Source organism: Erithacus rubecula (assembly GCF_903797595.1).
Source record: "Erithacus rubecula genome assembly, chromosome: 8".
In the NCBI taxonomy this organism is placed as follows: Eukaryota; Metazoa; Chordata; class Aves; order Passeriformes; family Muscicapidae; genus Erithacus; species Erithacus rubecula.
The window spans coordinates 26,110,271-26,126,026 of record NC_136659.1 but is presented as its reverse complement, the minus strand read 5'-3'; the positions used below and the strand labels follow the sequence as shown (position 1 = coordinate 26,126,026).

General features: G+C 39.9%; 1 protein-coding gene across 15 annotated transcripts in view; it reads left to right on the top strand.

Moving 5' to 3' along the window:
- Positions 1-15,756, top strand: part of CLASP1 (cytoplasmic linker associated protein 1) — a 166,603-nt gene that overhangs the window by 100,908 nt on the left and 49,939 nt on the right. For 8 of the 15 annotated variants that reach the window (XM_079310496.1, XM_079310489.1, XM_079310499.1 and 5 more), the window contains 4 exons: positions 3,799-3,906; positions 11,349-11,452; positions 13,892-13,915; positions 14,814-15,058. In XM_079310496.1, coding sequence (XP_079166622.1) covers positions 3,799-3,906; positions 11,349-11,452; positions 13,892-13,915; positions 14,814-15,058 — 481 coding nt within the window. The remainder of the gene's footprint in view (positions 1-3,798; positions 3,907-11,348; positions 11,453-13,891; positions 13,916-14,813; positions 15,059-15,756) is intronic. The other 7 variants (XM_079310491.1, XM_079310488.1, XM_079310493.1 and 4 more) reach the window with 3 other exon arrangements.

Genomic DNA, 15,756 nt, shown 5'->3' with positions numbered 1-15,756 from the left:
AATTTGTATCTCATTTCTCTGATGTGCTCCCTGAGAACACAAATCAGTGCTTGTTCTTTGAGAGTGGGAGAGAGCTCTGACATCTATCAGATGTGTGGCTTTCAGCTATTCCTCCCAGGATGGTGGACACAGCCTGTTGAGCTGTTATGGAAACAGCAGTGTCTGACACTTTACTGTTCAGTTGCAGAAATTCTGTCTTATTTATTGGATTTTGAAAATTGTGATGCTGACCCAGATGGAGATAGCTTTTGAGCTGTCAACTATATATGATTATTCCATTGTACTTACTACTTTGTAACATAGTAGCTAACAGTATTTTATGCTTCCTTATTGTGTTGCTTTAGTCTCTATATTTCCCTGATATTTTATTTTGTTTGCTCATTTCATTAAATAGACTCCCACTCACCTTGATTTCAAATACAGAAACCATCCCCTGGAGTTTTTCAGGGCCTCCTAGGGCAGTTGCAATAATAGAGCCCTCTGCATGTGGATGCCTGTTAGCATCAGTACCTTGCTGCTAGCTTTCATTGCCATGATGACTACAGGTATCCTTGAAGTAGATTCCTTCTGTGTGCTGGAAACTTAAAGAAGGTTTTGTTTCCCCAGAGGCAGGACAACAAGGCACATTCAGTGCTGAGGTCCTGTCTGGTGACCTATATGGCTCTGCTTCTGTGGCACTTCAGTTTTAAGCTTGCCTCTGCTGTCTGCTCAGTGAGTTTTACTGGTGGTGATATCCTCTTGGGGAAGGAGGAGTGCAATCCACTTAATCTTGAGTGTTTCTTTGGGCCCCTTGAAGGAGATCATCTGCTCAAACAGGTGATGTCCATTTCCCATGGATTGAAAATTACCAGCCTGAAGTTAATTCTGTTGGATGCTCTGCAGATTGTGTGGTACAGCTGGATCTGAAAGAAATGAGAGATTTAAGACAACCATTCTCCAAAAAGTGGAGCAAGCACAGCTGCCTATCAGCTCTGTGCAGCAGCACTTTCTGTTGGGGTTATGCTCTGTACATTTATTGGAAATCTGCAGGCAGTTCTTGACTTGCCTAGGCTGGGTGTTCCCCACTGCAGAGCTTTCCCGTGGCTGTTTGGCAGAATTTCAGACTTTAAAATGCTGGTATTGATGTAAGAAAGCATCTGAATAATTTTAAGTCTCCACTTAAGAATCATAAAAATTCACACCCTAATGAAATACCTGTTTCTTCCAAGTGGTAAACAGGGTCACTTTCATGTTCTGCTGATGATATTTGCATCTCTTGGGTTCCACTGGCATAAGATTGCTTAATAGTGTGTTTTAATAATGGTGTGAGCCATGTCTGAGTGCTCCGACTTTCCAGATGAAATTGATAAAACTTAGATGTACAGTACACATTAGAAAGTTGAAAATATTATTGAAAATAACCCATCCTTGTCCTGTCCTAGACTTTCTCACAGCAGAGTTGGCAGTGGACACACTGTCTGCTTTTATGCTGCCTACTCCTCTTAATCCATTCTGCTACTCATTCAATTGATTTCTGTCCAGCTTTTGGGGATTGAGAATTCTCAAATTGAGACTTTGTCTGTCTTTGCTTTTGCTCCCTGCACTGCAGAGACAGACTGTCACAGTATGAGAAACTTAGCTAAATGACAACACTGCTGGCTTTTACTGCTGGCTCTGTCTAAAGGAAATAGTCTGAGTAGCTGATACAAAATCTCTGCACAATGTGGTGGTGAAAATGAGAGGCAGGTGCCTGGGAGTCCACAGCAGACTCATCCTTCAGTTCTTTTCAATCCATTTTTTTCTTGTTTTTCTTATGTATCCAGTAACATGCAACCCTTTTATTTGACCATTAATCCTGGAGTACCCAGTGTTTGGGTGTTCTGTTTGTGAAGTCACTATTATGCTTCATTGTAGCATTGTTCTACTAGTGTAGGACAATGCAGTTAAATTGCTTTTTCTTCATACTTCATGCTGCTGCTGTTAGCTGGTATGGAAAGAGAATCTATTGTGTGCATCCACTAATTTTTTTAATCATTCACATCTCTCCCTCTCTAAAGAGCCTTTACTGTTTTTAGTAGGGTTGTATTATAGAAAAGATGGGCAGATCTTCTCTGTTTCAGAGAAATGACTGCTTGTGCAAACCTGATGTGAAGACTGCCATTATTTACATCTAAGCATGAGACCCAAGAATGAGAAGTTTGCTTCTAGAGAGTCTGCAATTTCAAACCAAGTGTTTGGAGAACTTTAATGTTACTTTTACCTGTAGCTCACCTGTCAGCTTTTCCCCTTGTACTTCTGAGATGGGATTATTGTACTCATGGACCCTAATTTCATCCAGTTCTTATAATTTAGTCTGTCTTATTTATTGTAAGACCATCTTACACAGCACCATTAGACATTATGGTGATGTAATCAGCTTGGTTGATAGCTCATCTTGCATTGTCTGCCATCCAAGGTCAACCATCAGAACCATTAATTCATCGGAGAGATATGAACTGCTTTTGCAAAACTGGGAGGGATTTGACAAAGCAAGAATCTGGCAGAAGTCTCTATTTGAATTTTAAAGCCTAAATATGAAGGTTTCTATTTTGTTCTGTACTGTTTTGCTTGAAGGATGCTAATATATCCAGTGTATGTGAGAGCACTGTAGCACTGTCGAAGGACTTCAGCTTGAGTCTAGGCATTTAAGCTCTGTATACAAACCCAGTAGAGATTTATAAGAATATATATATTCTGAAGCATGCAAATGACACTATTTTTATTAAAATGAGGATACAGTCAAAGTATTAGCATGCTCATATTAATGCATATATACCTCTGCTGTGTTGTCATCAAAGCTGGTAGATTAGTTTTTCTCTGTACCTGAGAAAATTCCTTCATGGTGATTCCTGAACACTTGAAATATGCTACTGCCTTTTCAAAACAGCAAGGGAAATCCCTCTTGTCATTAAATTCTCCTGACAATTAACTGCTCATTTTTGCCAAGAAAATCTTGTATTCTTCATCAGGCACAAAGCTTACTAAATAACTTTCTGCAAACATTTTTAAAACATGCAGAGTCTCAAACATCTGCAGGCATGTAGGGTTTTGTCCAAGTAAAAAATGTGGTTTAAGGATCCCCTGAAGTGTGCATATGTCTCAAACTGTGTGCATATAAAACCCTTAAGATAAGCTTCTAGGAATGTCTAAGGAGCAGAAGTCAAATATCTGAAGCTACTGCGCTCTTTAAATTTAAATCACTTTTTAACCTGTCTTTCAGGTATTGAGGTTCTAAACTTTTTTCCCCAATATCTTTCATTGGAGAAAGATCTCTCTGCAAGTCTGTGCAGTAGACCCTTTTTTCCCTTAGGATATTTGTTCAAAAACCTCTCCTTGTGAAAGGCAAATCTATGTAAAAATATAATATTGGTATTATGATTACTTAAAGAAATTTTTGTCTGCTATTTTGCTCTAGAAGGGTGTTTATTTTAAAATGAAGGAAGAAATATTCCGGAAGGGTTTCTTTCAGCCTCATCTGTTTTGCAACAGTAGAGCTTCCCTAAATGATTAAAGATTCCTGCTCTACTTGAATAACAAAACTTGGATTGCTTAAGAAAAAAGCAGACTGTCAGCCAGACATTAACGCTGCTGAAATTTCACATCACAAACATAGCTCAGCATGTAAGGTAGCTGGTTTGTTAAGAGCCTGAGCAGGCTGCTACAAATTGTAATTACTAATGTAATAATTACCATAACTAACAGAACTGTGACTTGACTTTGAGCTTTCTGTCCTCATTAAACTTGTTCACCTTCTCTGAAACTCTCCATGCTGCATGCTAGCACGGAGCAGTCGCATCCCCCGACCCAGCATGAGTCAGGGGTGCAGTCGTGATACCAGCCGTGAGAGCAGTCGAGATACAAGCCCTGCTCGGGGCTTCCCTCCACTTGGTGAGTACATGTAGGCATTGGAGCTTTAAGGGTCAATATTTTTTTTTCCTTTTTCCCTTGTTGTGGTTGCCCTTTCAAGACACTGCTAGGTGGAATGAGCTCTTTTCTGTCCTCTGGATTCCTGACACTCCCCATTTCCAACCCTATTTTTTTCCCCTTCTGTTTTCTTCTGCATGCTTCAATTCTGGTTCTCAGCACTTCACTGTTAGCAGGGAAATAGCTTAGTTTGAACTTTTGCAATTTTTAGTTTCATTGAATCAGCTTGAATTTGGCTGCTGTGCTTCGTTTAATAACACTGATTGGAATCTATGGGAGGACAAGCCTGGATTTTCTAGGTCACAGTGAAGTAGTTTTCTAGCATGGTAGTCTGTTTTTGAGTGACTCAATTATTCATTATTCAATTTTCTTACAGCTAGGTACAGTTACAGTATATAATTTTTATCCTGAATCCCCCAGCGGAGATAGCAGAGCTCTTTTTGTAGAGGTTTTATAGGACAGTCAATCATCAATTAAGTTACAATGCTATTTTGTAGGAAATTTTGTCAGGAAGTGTAAAACTAAGGAAAGATGGAGATTTTAAAGGCGCATCATTGAACTGCAGTTAAAGTGTACAGTACAAATAGAAAATCTCATTATACTTACCATATGCAGTTTTTCTGCACAATGCTTAATGCAGCAAGATAGTTAATGTTTCTGATCAAATACCATATCACATATTCAACCAAATGCATTACTTTTTGTATCAAAACATGTCATCTCAGACATGCAATACAGTTGATCTCCAGGCCCTCTTCATTTATGTAGTAGTTTAATGAAGAATGGTGTTACAGTATCTAATTTGCACATAGTGACAAAATACAATTGTGTAGTGTGCAAACATAGCACAAGTTTTAATATTGGGGAAGTTTTTGGGTTCAATGACTTAATTATATTGAGATGTAAAATAATCTGTTTACATTAATATCTCTACTTCTGGTGAAAAATGGAAGGAGTTCAACTTTGATTCGTAACTTGTTTCATGGCTCTTTAAGATAAATAGATGAACTTTTTATTGATAAAATGAAGCTGATTTCATAGGAGATCTAGAAAAAGACAGTAAATCCACAACTGTAGCTTATTTTTATAGTTAACCTGCCTAGCTTCAGTTTTGAATGAAGCTTTTGTTTCCTCCAGCCAAAATGTATAAGTAGGCTGGATTTCAGTGTTAACTTGTCAATGTTCTATGTCACTGTGCTGTGTTTTATTTCATTGAAAGTACAGCAGTTGGAGTACTGTCTTGAACCCTTGTTCTGAAAAGCAAATGCAGTGTATCAGAGCCATGGTTGGTGTGAGCTTTGTGCACTTCCACCAGTGCTGAATCTCTTACACTGATTATAAAGTCTCAGTTACAGATGTGTGTTACACTGTTCATTGTGAGGAAAAAGTCATCTCATTACCTGAAGAGTAATGCATTTCTAGAAATACATTGTTATTAGATCATAAAGGTTACATGAGGAGGAAATATCAATGTTACAATAGTTACCCAATGTAGTTGTTACTTTATTGCCTTTTTCTTGTGTTTTCATTGAAATGCTTTAAGATCAAATATGTTCATGAACTTGTTAATTATTTGGTGTGTCTTTCATCTGAGGAATTTATACAGGAATTTATATATGTCAGTTTAAGCCAAAACAATGTGGTTCTCTTACAGTATTTTTAGAACCCAGTTAATCTTGCAATAATGCAAAGGTAATATAATCCTGCTGTGCATGGTCTGGTTCTGCTTATAAAGTTTAACTTGTATATTTGTGAATTATACTCAGAGTAACTAAATGTAAATGGCAAGATTCTTACATTTTCTGGTATTATGGTCAGTGTCAGCACTGACATCCTGTTGTTTTGCAACTCATTTTGTGGCTGCAGTGCAGGTATGCATCTCTGTATATCATGAGTCCTGCTTCTAAAGTTAGTAAAAACTGTCAAGAGTCAATCTATGCTCAGCCTCCTTGCAGAGATCCGAGTTCTAAAAATTTTTTGTTATTCTTGTTTCTCCCTGGGCCTTCATCTTGTAGTGGTGTCCACAGGGGCACAGTGGATGGCTTGGGAGAAGGCAGTTGTGACCTACAAACCTTAATTATGAGGTTCAGTCTATAATCCTGCCCTGATCATGCAGATCTTTCATGAGCTTACTTAGAATGTCAGTGGGTTAGGTATCTTAAATAATTGCATGTGTTCTCCATGACCAAAGGCCAAATTGCATATGGCTTTTAGTGAAGCTCTCAAAGTTGAAAAAAACCCAAAATTTAATTTTTTTCATGTTGCTGATTCGAATTTAATTATATTAGGTTTTCTGTGTTTATGAATGCTTTACCTTAAGCAGAAGACTTAGAATTTTTCTGCTGCACACTTTGTGCATAATTGACAAAGGCTGTTTGTATTGTAAGGTGATTCTGCTTATTTTTTCAGTTTCTTGACAGTACTAGTTATGATGTTAAAGCAACAAGGCCTTCAGTGAGTCTGTGGTGATGAATTGCTTAAATGAACAATCGGTTTCTTGAGTCAATTGCTTTGAGCTCATGAGCATGTCATTGCTAGACATAGGGAAATCTTCTTTACAGAGACAAAATTTCTGTAATTTGGGAGTGACTGGGCCCATTTTTAATTTGCTTTCATAAAGAACTCACTTTTATGCTGAATCCAAGAACTGAAAACCTCTCCAAAGGCATTTTGTGATCGATGTGCTGCTAACAACTGGGAATTGAAGTGGGAGCTATATTTGGCTTAGGCTCCTCTGCTACTGTGTGCACTCCATTGCTTTTAACAATTTGTATACATGTGTCATTCTAGATGGGTGTGTGATGTGCATAGTCTTGTTAGCTCTGCATGTACGGACTGAAGTTCAAGAAACATGTATGCAAAATTTGTTAAAAGCAAGAGACCTGTGGAAGTAGCAACACCTGAATATGTGTGTACGTGTGTTTACTTGGAAGAGAAACCAACCCAAGGACCTCTATCTGCCGTGGTTGGTGACCTCCCTGTATGACTCTTTCTACTGATGTGGTTGCTCGTTCTCTTTGTTAACGTTGGTTTTATTATGCATAGGCTAGAATGTTGTGGAAAAATACCTGCAAGCACAATTCGTAACCATTCCTCATGGCTTCACGTTGGGGTTTAGATCAGGCACATCTAAACCCTTCTCTGTAACGTGCTCCACGTGCTCCACGTGCTCGTGACGGCCGCTGCCGCTCTGGAGCGCGGCCGGTGTGCCCAGGGTGCTTGTGCTGAGCTGCACCCGGGCTGGGAGTGTCCCCAGTGAGTTGTGTCCTGCTCCGTGTGGCAGTCAGGAGGGGAAGGGGAGCTGCTGGCGGAGGCGCCGCTGCGGGGCTTGCACTGCACCCGTTCCGCATCCGCGCGCAGCGCCCTTCCCTGCCTGCGCAGCGCCTCTGCCCCAGCGCTCACACGCATCCCCTCCAATTGTGGCGTTTTCTGTCTCGGGTTCGATGTGTGTTAATCCTGTGGGTGTTGCCATTCCTTCTACTTGCAGCTTCTCGACGTCATTCCAGGTCCACTAGTGCTCTCTCCACTGCTGATTCTGTTGGGCAGTCAGGTGAACAAGCGCTAACTGCATGAATCCGCTTCTTTTACGTAGTCGTGTTTTACACCATCTTAACATTTGCCATCGTGTGCATCAGCCAGCACTTGGCATGTGCTTCTCACCACTGCGGGGCTTTCTGTTCTGCTTTTGTTCAACGTGGCTTTTTGTTTTGAGTTTCATTTATTGGATGTTTTTAATTTTGTGTATTTTAGGAGCATTGTGAACAATGTTTAAACAAAGGGTGATCCAGGGCTTTCTCAATTCTCCTGCAAATTGGATCAGTTGTGCAGCATGGTCTAAATACTGACTGATGCACAGTACTCGCAAATTATTTTTCCCCTTTAGCTGTGTAGCACTTTCCAGTGCCTAGGATAGGATCCCAATGGGTTTCATCCCATGTATCACTAAATATACTGGATTCCTATCTCTGTTAATGAAAGTTCTTTGTGGGGCTCCCTCCAAAATACACCAGAGCAGCAAAAATTAAGCACCTAATGAATTTCAGAACAAACATTGGGGCACAACACATGCTCATCCATCCTTGTGTAATTCTGAAGGCCTTGTCCAAAGTTTTTGACATGGAAAAACATGCAAGTTTTTGAAAGAAAAAAAAAAATCCCTTCATTTCACTGGGTTTTGCATAATGTGACTGATGGTTACATGTAATGAGAAAAATCTGCAGATTCCAGATACTTCTGTCCCATTCCTATACTGGATTTGCAGTTATGGAGAACCTGTAATTTCTTTTGAAATAAGGATATTTTACTGGTAATCTTAAAAATAATTGAATGAGGGCTGTTAGCTTTGGGACAACAGAGACTTAATTGTGAGGGCAAAGATAATGCAGAAGATGAGAGCTTCAGTGTTTTCTTGGAGGCTAAAATTGTATAAGCAATTTGTTATACTGAGAGTTATTTAATTAACACCCTTCAAACAGAGAGTGAAAAACACTTTCTCATGGGTCTAGTTAAATGGCTATCACTTAACTAAATTTCACGTTTCTCGACAGAAACAATGCAAGCTGATTTCACTGGCATTTTTCAGATAACAATTTAAATTTGTATTTAACTAGAAATAAATGAAAATATCTCAGCTGTAATACAGATTTAAGCTTTGTTTGCTTTTGGCTTCCTCTGATAGTCACTTCATGTTTGGCTCCCATGGTTTGGTACAAAGCACAATCAAATTTTGTATTACTTACATACTCCAGAAGGCCAAAACATTCTGAAAAATGGCAGAATAGGATTAATAATGGTGGTTGCAAATATTCACCAAGTTTGTAATAAGTATAATGAATGAATCTAACCAGGGAGACAAGGAATTCTGGCCAGAGCATCATCTGCAGATTTCTTGCCCAGTAATATTGGGCCTGACTGAACTGTTATTCCTGGAGTCAGATGTGCTCCCAGCCCCACTTCAGAGATATGTTGAGGTCTCTCCTATGGTCTTATGTTGGCACTCAAATATGGAAATGGTGTCTTGGGGAGAAGCCCAGAGTAACTTGAGTGTTGCAAATTTAAAAATCACTGAACAAAGTAGTTCAGAAAATTCAGGATAGCCATGGAGATAGAAGCCAGCATGCCACGCTGTACTTAATGTGTTAAAAAAGCTCAATTTTGTTTCTTTATGCTGAGTATTTAAACTGGTCTAAAATTGAATTACTTTGTCATTTTGTTCTTCATTTAAAAAAAAAACCCAAAACAACTATCTCCCCTTTTCTAATGTAATAGGAAATTTATTTGAAAGCAACTGACAGTGGTGTTTTTCATGCTATGTAGTTTCAAAAGTTAAAGCCAAATTCTTATCTCAGTAACACTTGAGTAATGTAACTGGGTTGGATTTACATATAAAACCAAGTCCAGAACTTAGCTCAACATTTACAGCCCTTGTACTGTACTAGATCTCATTTACACTTAGGAAACTCCTTGTCCTCTGTACAACATAATGGTGTCTATATCTCTGTGGTGGTGACTTTAGTTTGTCAAACCTACTGCATTATCATCTCTGTGCTTCTGTTAAGAGTGCACAGATTTTTTTCCATTTTAGAAAAGAAACCACTATTCCATATTTCTTCATATTTGAAGTGATTCTTTAACCCAAGTGCATTAAAAAAGGGGATAGTAATAACACATACAACTTTTATTTCTTTGTGAAATGTCATGATTTGGTTACTTTTTTGGCAGTAGTTCTAAGAAGTTTTTTTTTAAATTTTATTTCACTTGTAATGTGTTTTGTTGAAAATGTGCTTTTGTTGTAAATCAGAAATGTCTTGTCTGGGTACATAACTCTAAGAAACAGTGAATTTTGATAGATGTCACTTCTATTTGAAATAAATATTAGTCTGCAGGGTTTTTTCTTTTCAAAGTACTTTGGATTTTAAAAATCTTCCCTATTTCCCAGCAATAGCTTAATCTTGAATAAAGCTTTGTAATTAGGACAGTAGAACTGACCAACTTCAATCTCTGATTTAAATTATGCATATCAGTATGAGCTAATCCCTAAAAGATATTTCAGTGCAGTAGGTTCATAAAGAAGAGAGCAATGAAATTTTGTGACATGCAGTATTTTCCCCAAAAACACGTTAGGCTGCTGAACACCATGTTTGGCCTCAGTTTTGACCAAATCCATTATATGGTTCAGCAATTTGATGAGCAGTATTTTTCCATTGTTAAATTAAATATAGATGAACTATTAAAAGAGCTGTGTGACTTGACCCCTCTCTCCTGCTGCTTGATGTGGGTCAGCTGAAGGTCTCTTAAATGAGTTCATGCAGCTTGATCTGTGCACTGCTGAATTTGCTGGCAAAACTCCTGTTGGCATGTGTGGGCACTGGGACAGAGGTGTAACATATGTTCCAGGAGGGATATTCTAAGTCCTCCATGAGCAACACAAGCCCACACAGAAAGAAAAGCTTGGAATGTCATAACCAGTCTTTCTCCTTATGGACCACAGCCAGGATTCCAGTATCTGGTACCTGATCTGTCCCCCTCTAGAAGAACTGCCAGAACCTGGCCTGTGATAAAGTTACTGGTTCTGTCACAGCTCTGCTAGTGGACCTTTCGGAATTTGGCTTTGCTGAAGAAACTAATTTCAGTAACTTTTTGGCAGACTGGGAAAATTATAAACTAATTAATGTTAGGAGTGTAAATGATATTTTAGACTCAATGCCATTGCTTTAGATGCCATTGAAAGGTTTGCCATCAAATTCAAAGGGAAAAAAGATTATATCGTCTGCTCAAAACCAGTTTTGATATAGAGCTCTGGAATTTAAACTTCTCAAGAGATCCAGAAATTGGAGTCACTTCACAAGTGAGTTATTAATTTAATTTTTATACTGTGAAGGTGTAGAGGTATATTCTACTGGTTAATCAAGCCTTGAGACAAAATAGACTAATCTGGTGCTGTTAGTCTCACATCCTTGCCTGAGGGAAAAGGCTGCAGGATAGATGAGTGCTCAAGTGTTTACATGTTCTGACACTGGGCATGGTTCTGTCTCTGAAGTTAATGAGAAGCTCTCTTGATTTCTGAGAGTACCAGATTGGGATGGGCATGTCTGCCTCTGACATTAAAATAAAACTTGAGACAACTGAGTAAAAAGAAACAGAAGAATAGATACCCTGCTTTCCAGCTTAAAATAAATAAATGAGAAGTTGCCCTGAGGATCCAAAATTGCCTCCAACGCCCAACAAACAATAGTTTATTTCTTACCCTAATGGCAGACTCTCTGGAGCTCTGGGTAAAAGGGTGTTTAATGGAAAAGCACTGTGAGTTCCCAGAGTCCGTGGGGAGAAGACTCGGGCACCTGATTAGGATTCCAAATGAATGTGAATTCATGTAACAATCCCTTTCACTGTTGTCTTTTGTGCAGACCGGTTTGGACTCGGCCAGCCAGGCAGGATGCCTGCTTCTGTGAATGCCATGAGAGTCCTGAGCACCAGCACAGACCTGGAGGCTGCTGTGGCCGATGCACTGGTAAGAGGAAAAATACAAAATGCTTCCAACACCGGAAAGTGCCTTAAAGTTACCTGTACGTATGTTCTCCTCTTTCTAAATAGCTTTATTGTGATCATGCCAGTGTCTGATGCTGTAGTTACCTTTTGCTGTTTTGACTTTGGGTGTACTGGCAGCAGTATGTTTTTCCTTATTCTGTGTCAGTTCTCTGCAGCTGTTGTCAGAGTGCTGTGGTTTGGTGCTGCAGCTGCAGGATGGGTTGAATCAGCTGTTTGCCTTTCACTTGGCTGTCAGAGGATGTGCCCAGCACTGTGACTGTGCTCAGCACTCGTGGGGTCTGAGATTTCCATCAGTCCTATTATCTGCATGAAGATTTTGTCAAAAAAACAATGTTCTCTGTTAGTGTCAATTCCTGATTAGGTTTCAGCAAGAACAAGTTTCTGCCCTGTGCTATTTGCACCTGGGTAGATACTCAGAGAGCTCATAACTTGGCTTGCATGGAATCTGTACCATCTCATGCAGTTGTTATGTTGTAAGTTGAATTATATTTGTCTAGTGTGCTGCTAATACTTACAAACACTCACTGCTTTTCCTAGGAAATTTTATGTCATTTAAAAAAATGTATAGTCCTATTGTACTGTGGTATCTCTTGGATAGAACCCAGAAAGTGTCTTCTGCTTTTCAGAAGGCACATGCTGAGACTTTGTACGTACCTCAAATATTTGGAGGAGGGAGGATGTGTAGAGGCAGGAGAAATTGTTGTACAGTAGTAGCTGGGTACCCATGGGTCTTCTCCAGCTCTAGACCTGGATGAGGGAAGGATTTCCTGACGTATCTTGAGACAAATCTCTCAGAACCTGTCTCAGATGCAGTTAAAAGAAGATGAACTATTTTGCCAGTGTTTGTGGTTAATGGTCTTTCTCCATTTCCTAGTTCACTTCCCCCAAGAATGGCTAACATTTTCCTTTTTATGTCTGATTATCACCCAGCTCATGGCACCTATTGGAGTACTTTAGAAAATTGTCCCTTTATACAAAATTTACCATGTGAGCAAAGAAAGGTAGAGCAGTGTATAATGGATGGCACTTCTGCATTTAGTGAGCTGAATCACTAGTGAGCATTTTCGTTACCAAATGTAACAGCTTGTGAGCCAGTTTCTGCTCTCAGCACCTCAAATTTGCAACCAGAGCAGTTCAGGACATAATTACAGACAATGGTTTTCCTGTGTAAATGAAATCATGCTTTATCCCTGCATGTGAGCAGCTGCTGAATACAGGTTTCTTAAGGAAGGAGAGTGTCAGTGTTTGTTTCAATTGACTGCTGAGCCTTGAGATTTCTTTGGGTGTGACTTAATCTTCAGCTAGATTTACGGAGTGCTCTTTTAAATATTTCAGCCTTGTAGTTAAGTAACATTAAATTGAAATGTTAAAATTTTGAAGGGTTGCACACTTAAAAGGGCAATACTTCAGTCTAGCTGGAAACTAGCTGGTGCTGCTGACTTAGTTCATTAATCTGAATTTGTACAGCTTCAGGAAATGCAACACAGTCTTGTTGATTCCTTCTTTCCCACCAGCCCAGTTTTCTCTTCTGACAGCAGGCAATTTACAAAGCCTGTGCAAGCTCCTTTTGAGAGTGTTGTGGTGCCAGCTTTTACCCAGTAACTGTGTTTTCAGAGAGTTGTCTTTTCCATGTAGTAAGAAATGAAAAGAACTTCTTCAAAGATGGCTTCAGCCAAATCCTCAAACAAAACAAAACATGGTGGGTCATTCTGTGACCTCTACTCCCACTGTACAATTCCAGTTTGATCCACTGCTTCTGTTTGAGCTGGACTTGGCCTAAACCCACAGTGTCTATACTGGGAATCAGTGCTCAGCTCTGTCAGAAGAGCTCAAAGGGTGATGGAAACTTTGCTGTTAAGTAAGGCCTTAAAGCCAGTGGTGCCAACCAGGGGGTCTTAAAAGAAGCTAATCTTCAAAACAGTGTGGTGTAAGAACTGTGGGTTGAAAGAGATCTTGGCAAGTGAAGTTGATTAAATGTGCTGTACTGTAGATAGTGCCTTCCTCACATCAGAATTTCTTTGCAAGACTGTAAAATGAAACTCTGCTAGTAATATGTGGGGAAAGATAAATCACTACCAAAATCTCTGATATCTTTCATTGCAGGTTTCTGGAAAGTAAGCAAAGAGGTGCTGAATATAGATCTGTTCCTAAAAAAGTTTGTACCAGATATTCTCACTCCCAGGCTCCCTAAGGGAAACTGTAGCCAGTATGAGCAGTGCAATAGTTAGGAGATAAAGTCAGGCATTATTATAGCCACTTTTATTTTGCAAAAACTGTATTTTTTTTTTAATTTGCTAAGACACATTTGCTATACGTTTTTGTTGCAAAAACAAACCCTACATAAGCTTCTGACATAATTCTCTATGCTTTTTCCCACCCTTCAATATTTTCCTGCCTACAGCTGTTAGGAGACTCCAGGAGCAAGGTACTAGTGCTTTCTTGACTTTTTATTTCTACTTTCCAACTCTCCCCACCCTGTTGCTAACGCCCATGATACTGCACGTGAGTTAATTTCTATGCTTCAATCCTCCAGTCCTAGTGGAAGCTAAACTCTGCTGGCTTCACAAGTCCAGGACCTGCAGGACTGGACACTGGAAGGAATTCTGTAGAAAACACTTTAGAATATAGATGATCTTTTTGATGCATTATTTTTGGCAACCCTGTTCTTTTAAGGTTTATTTAAGAGGTTTTTTTTGCTGCCATAATTATGCTGCTATTCTTTCTGTAAGGATCAAGGCTGTCAAAGATGTACCTAAGGGAATTAGGTCCTCTAATGCCATGCTATGGAAATGAGTGGGATTTGAGTACTCAACTCCCTTGGCAGCATCTGGAAAGAATCCTAGCCCAAGCTAACAGAGGAATTGCCATTTACTATATACAGTGCATTTCTAGAGTCACTTCAGTATTGATATCAAAGTGACTGGGCATGCCAGTACAGATTCTTTCAGCTATTTCTTCCTTACCTTTATTTTATTTATAGTAGAGGTTGTATCATCATGTTACCTGTAACAATGGAACTGACCATTATTGCCAATAGAACATTTATTGTATTTAATTCCATTACCAGCAGCTTAATTCTGCTGGGCATAAATCTATTGTTTTCATGCTGGGGAAGACAGGCCCTCTTCCCTTTGAGATCAGTGGGGTCTGTCTTGCTCTGCTGTGAGAGGTAAGCAGGCAGTGCATGGTGACACCTTTAAAACACTTCGGTCACTATAACAGTAGCACTAATCTTCCTTTCAGTGATTGCAAATAGAATGCTTTTGTTTTGACCTGAGTATAACCATATATAACCTGGTAAGTGTGAGTCTCCCCTTTTGCAGAAGAAGCCAGTGAGAAGAAGATACGAGCCCTACGGGATGTACTCGGATGACGACGCCAACAGCGACGCGTCCAGCGCGTGCTCGGAGCGCTCGTACGGCTCCCGCAACGGCGGCATCCCTCACTACCTGCGGCAGACCGAGGACGTGGCCGAGGTGCTCAACCACTGCGCCAGCTCCAACTGGTCTGAAAGGAAGGAGGGGCTCATAGGGCTCCAGAATTTACTGAAGAGCCAACGGACTCTGAGGTGACTTTGTCGTTCTCTGGTGTCAGTAATTCAATAGGGATGGCCTCAGCCAGAGGCAGTATGGTGTACTTGGCTTGTGGAGACTGGTGTCTTCCCATGGCTGTGAAGGCTTTGTCTCCACAAAGTGGGGTTGCAGTTAACTTTTGGAAAGGTTTCTGCTGTGTCAGCAGTATAATTAGGGCACTAATGTAGAAAGGGCTCAGGTAAGCATGCTGTCTTCTCTTAGCCTTCATCTGTCTCATGAAGACCTCCAGTGGTAGGTGTTGGTTGCAGCACAGTGACATTTCCCACAGTGATGCTGTTGTAAACATACTCAAGGGGTGGTGCCATTTTGACATTAGTCTGTTTGAACCTTCAATATTTTTTCCCATGGCAATTTAGTTGGTGATGCAAACATTGCACTTACTCCAAAAAGGCTTGGGGTGTGTGTTTCAAAGCTGAGATCAGACAGTGCTAGAGTTGGCTGTACTTTGACTCTTTATGAAGGCTATGTTAGGGATAATTATGGGTCCTGTTTGCAACTCTTGAAAAATTTTATATGAGGAACTTGTGTCCTATAAATGGTGTAGTGTGTAATGTAGAGGGAAGTTTCTTAGGGCAGTGAAATATGTACACCAATTCTGAAACTGCATATGGTAGGAGAGGGAGACCTTATTAATTTGCTGTGAACCACAAAACCCCTTCAAACACCTTTGGCA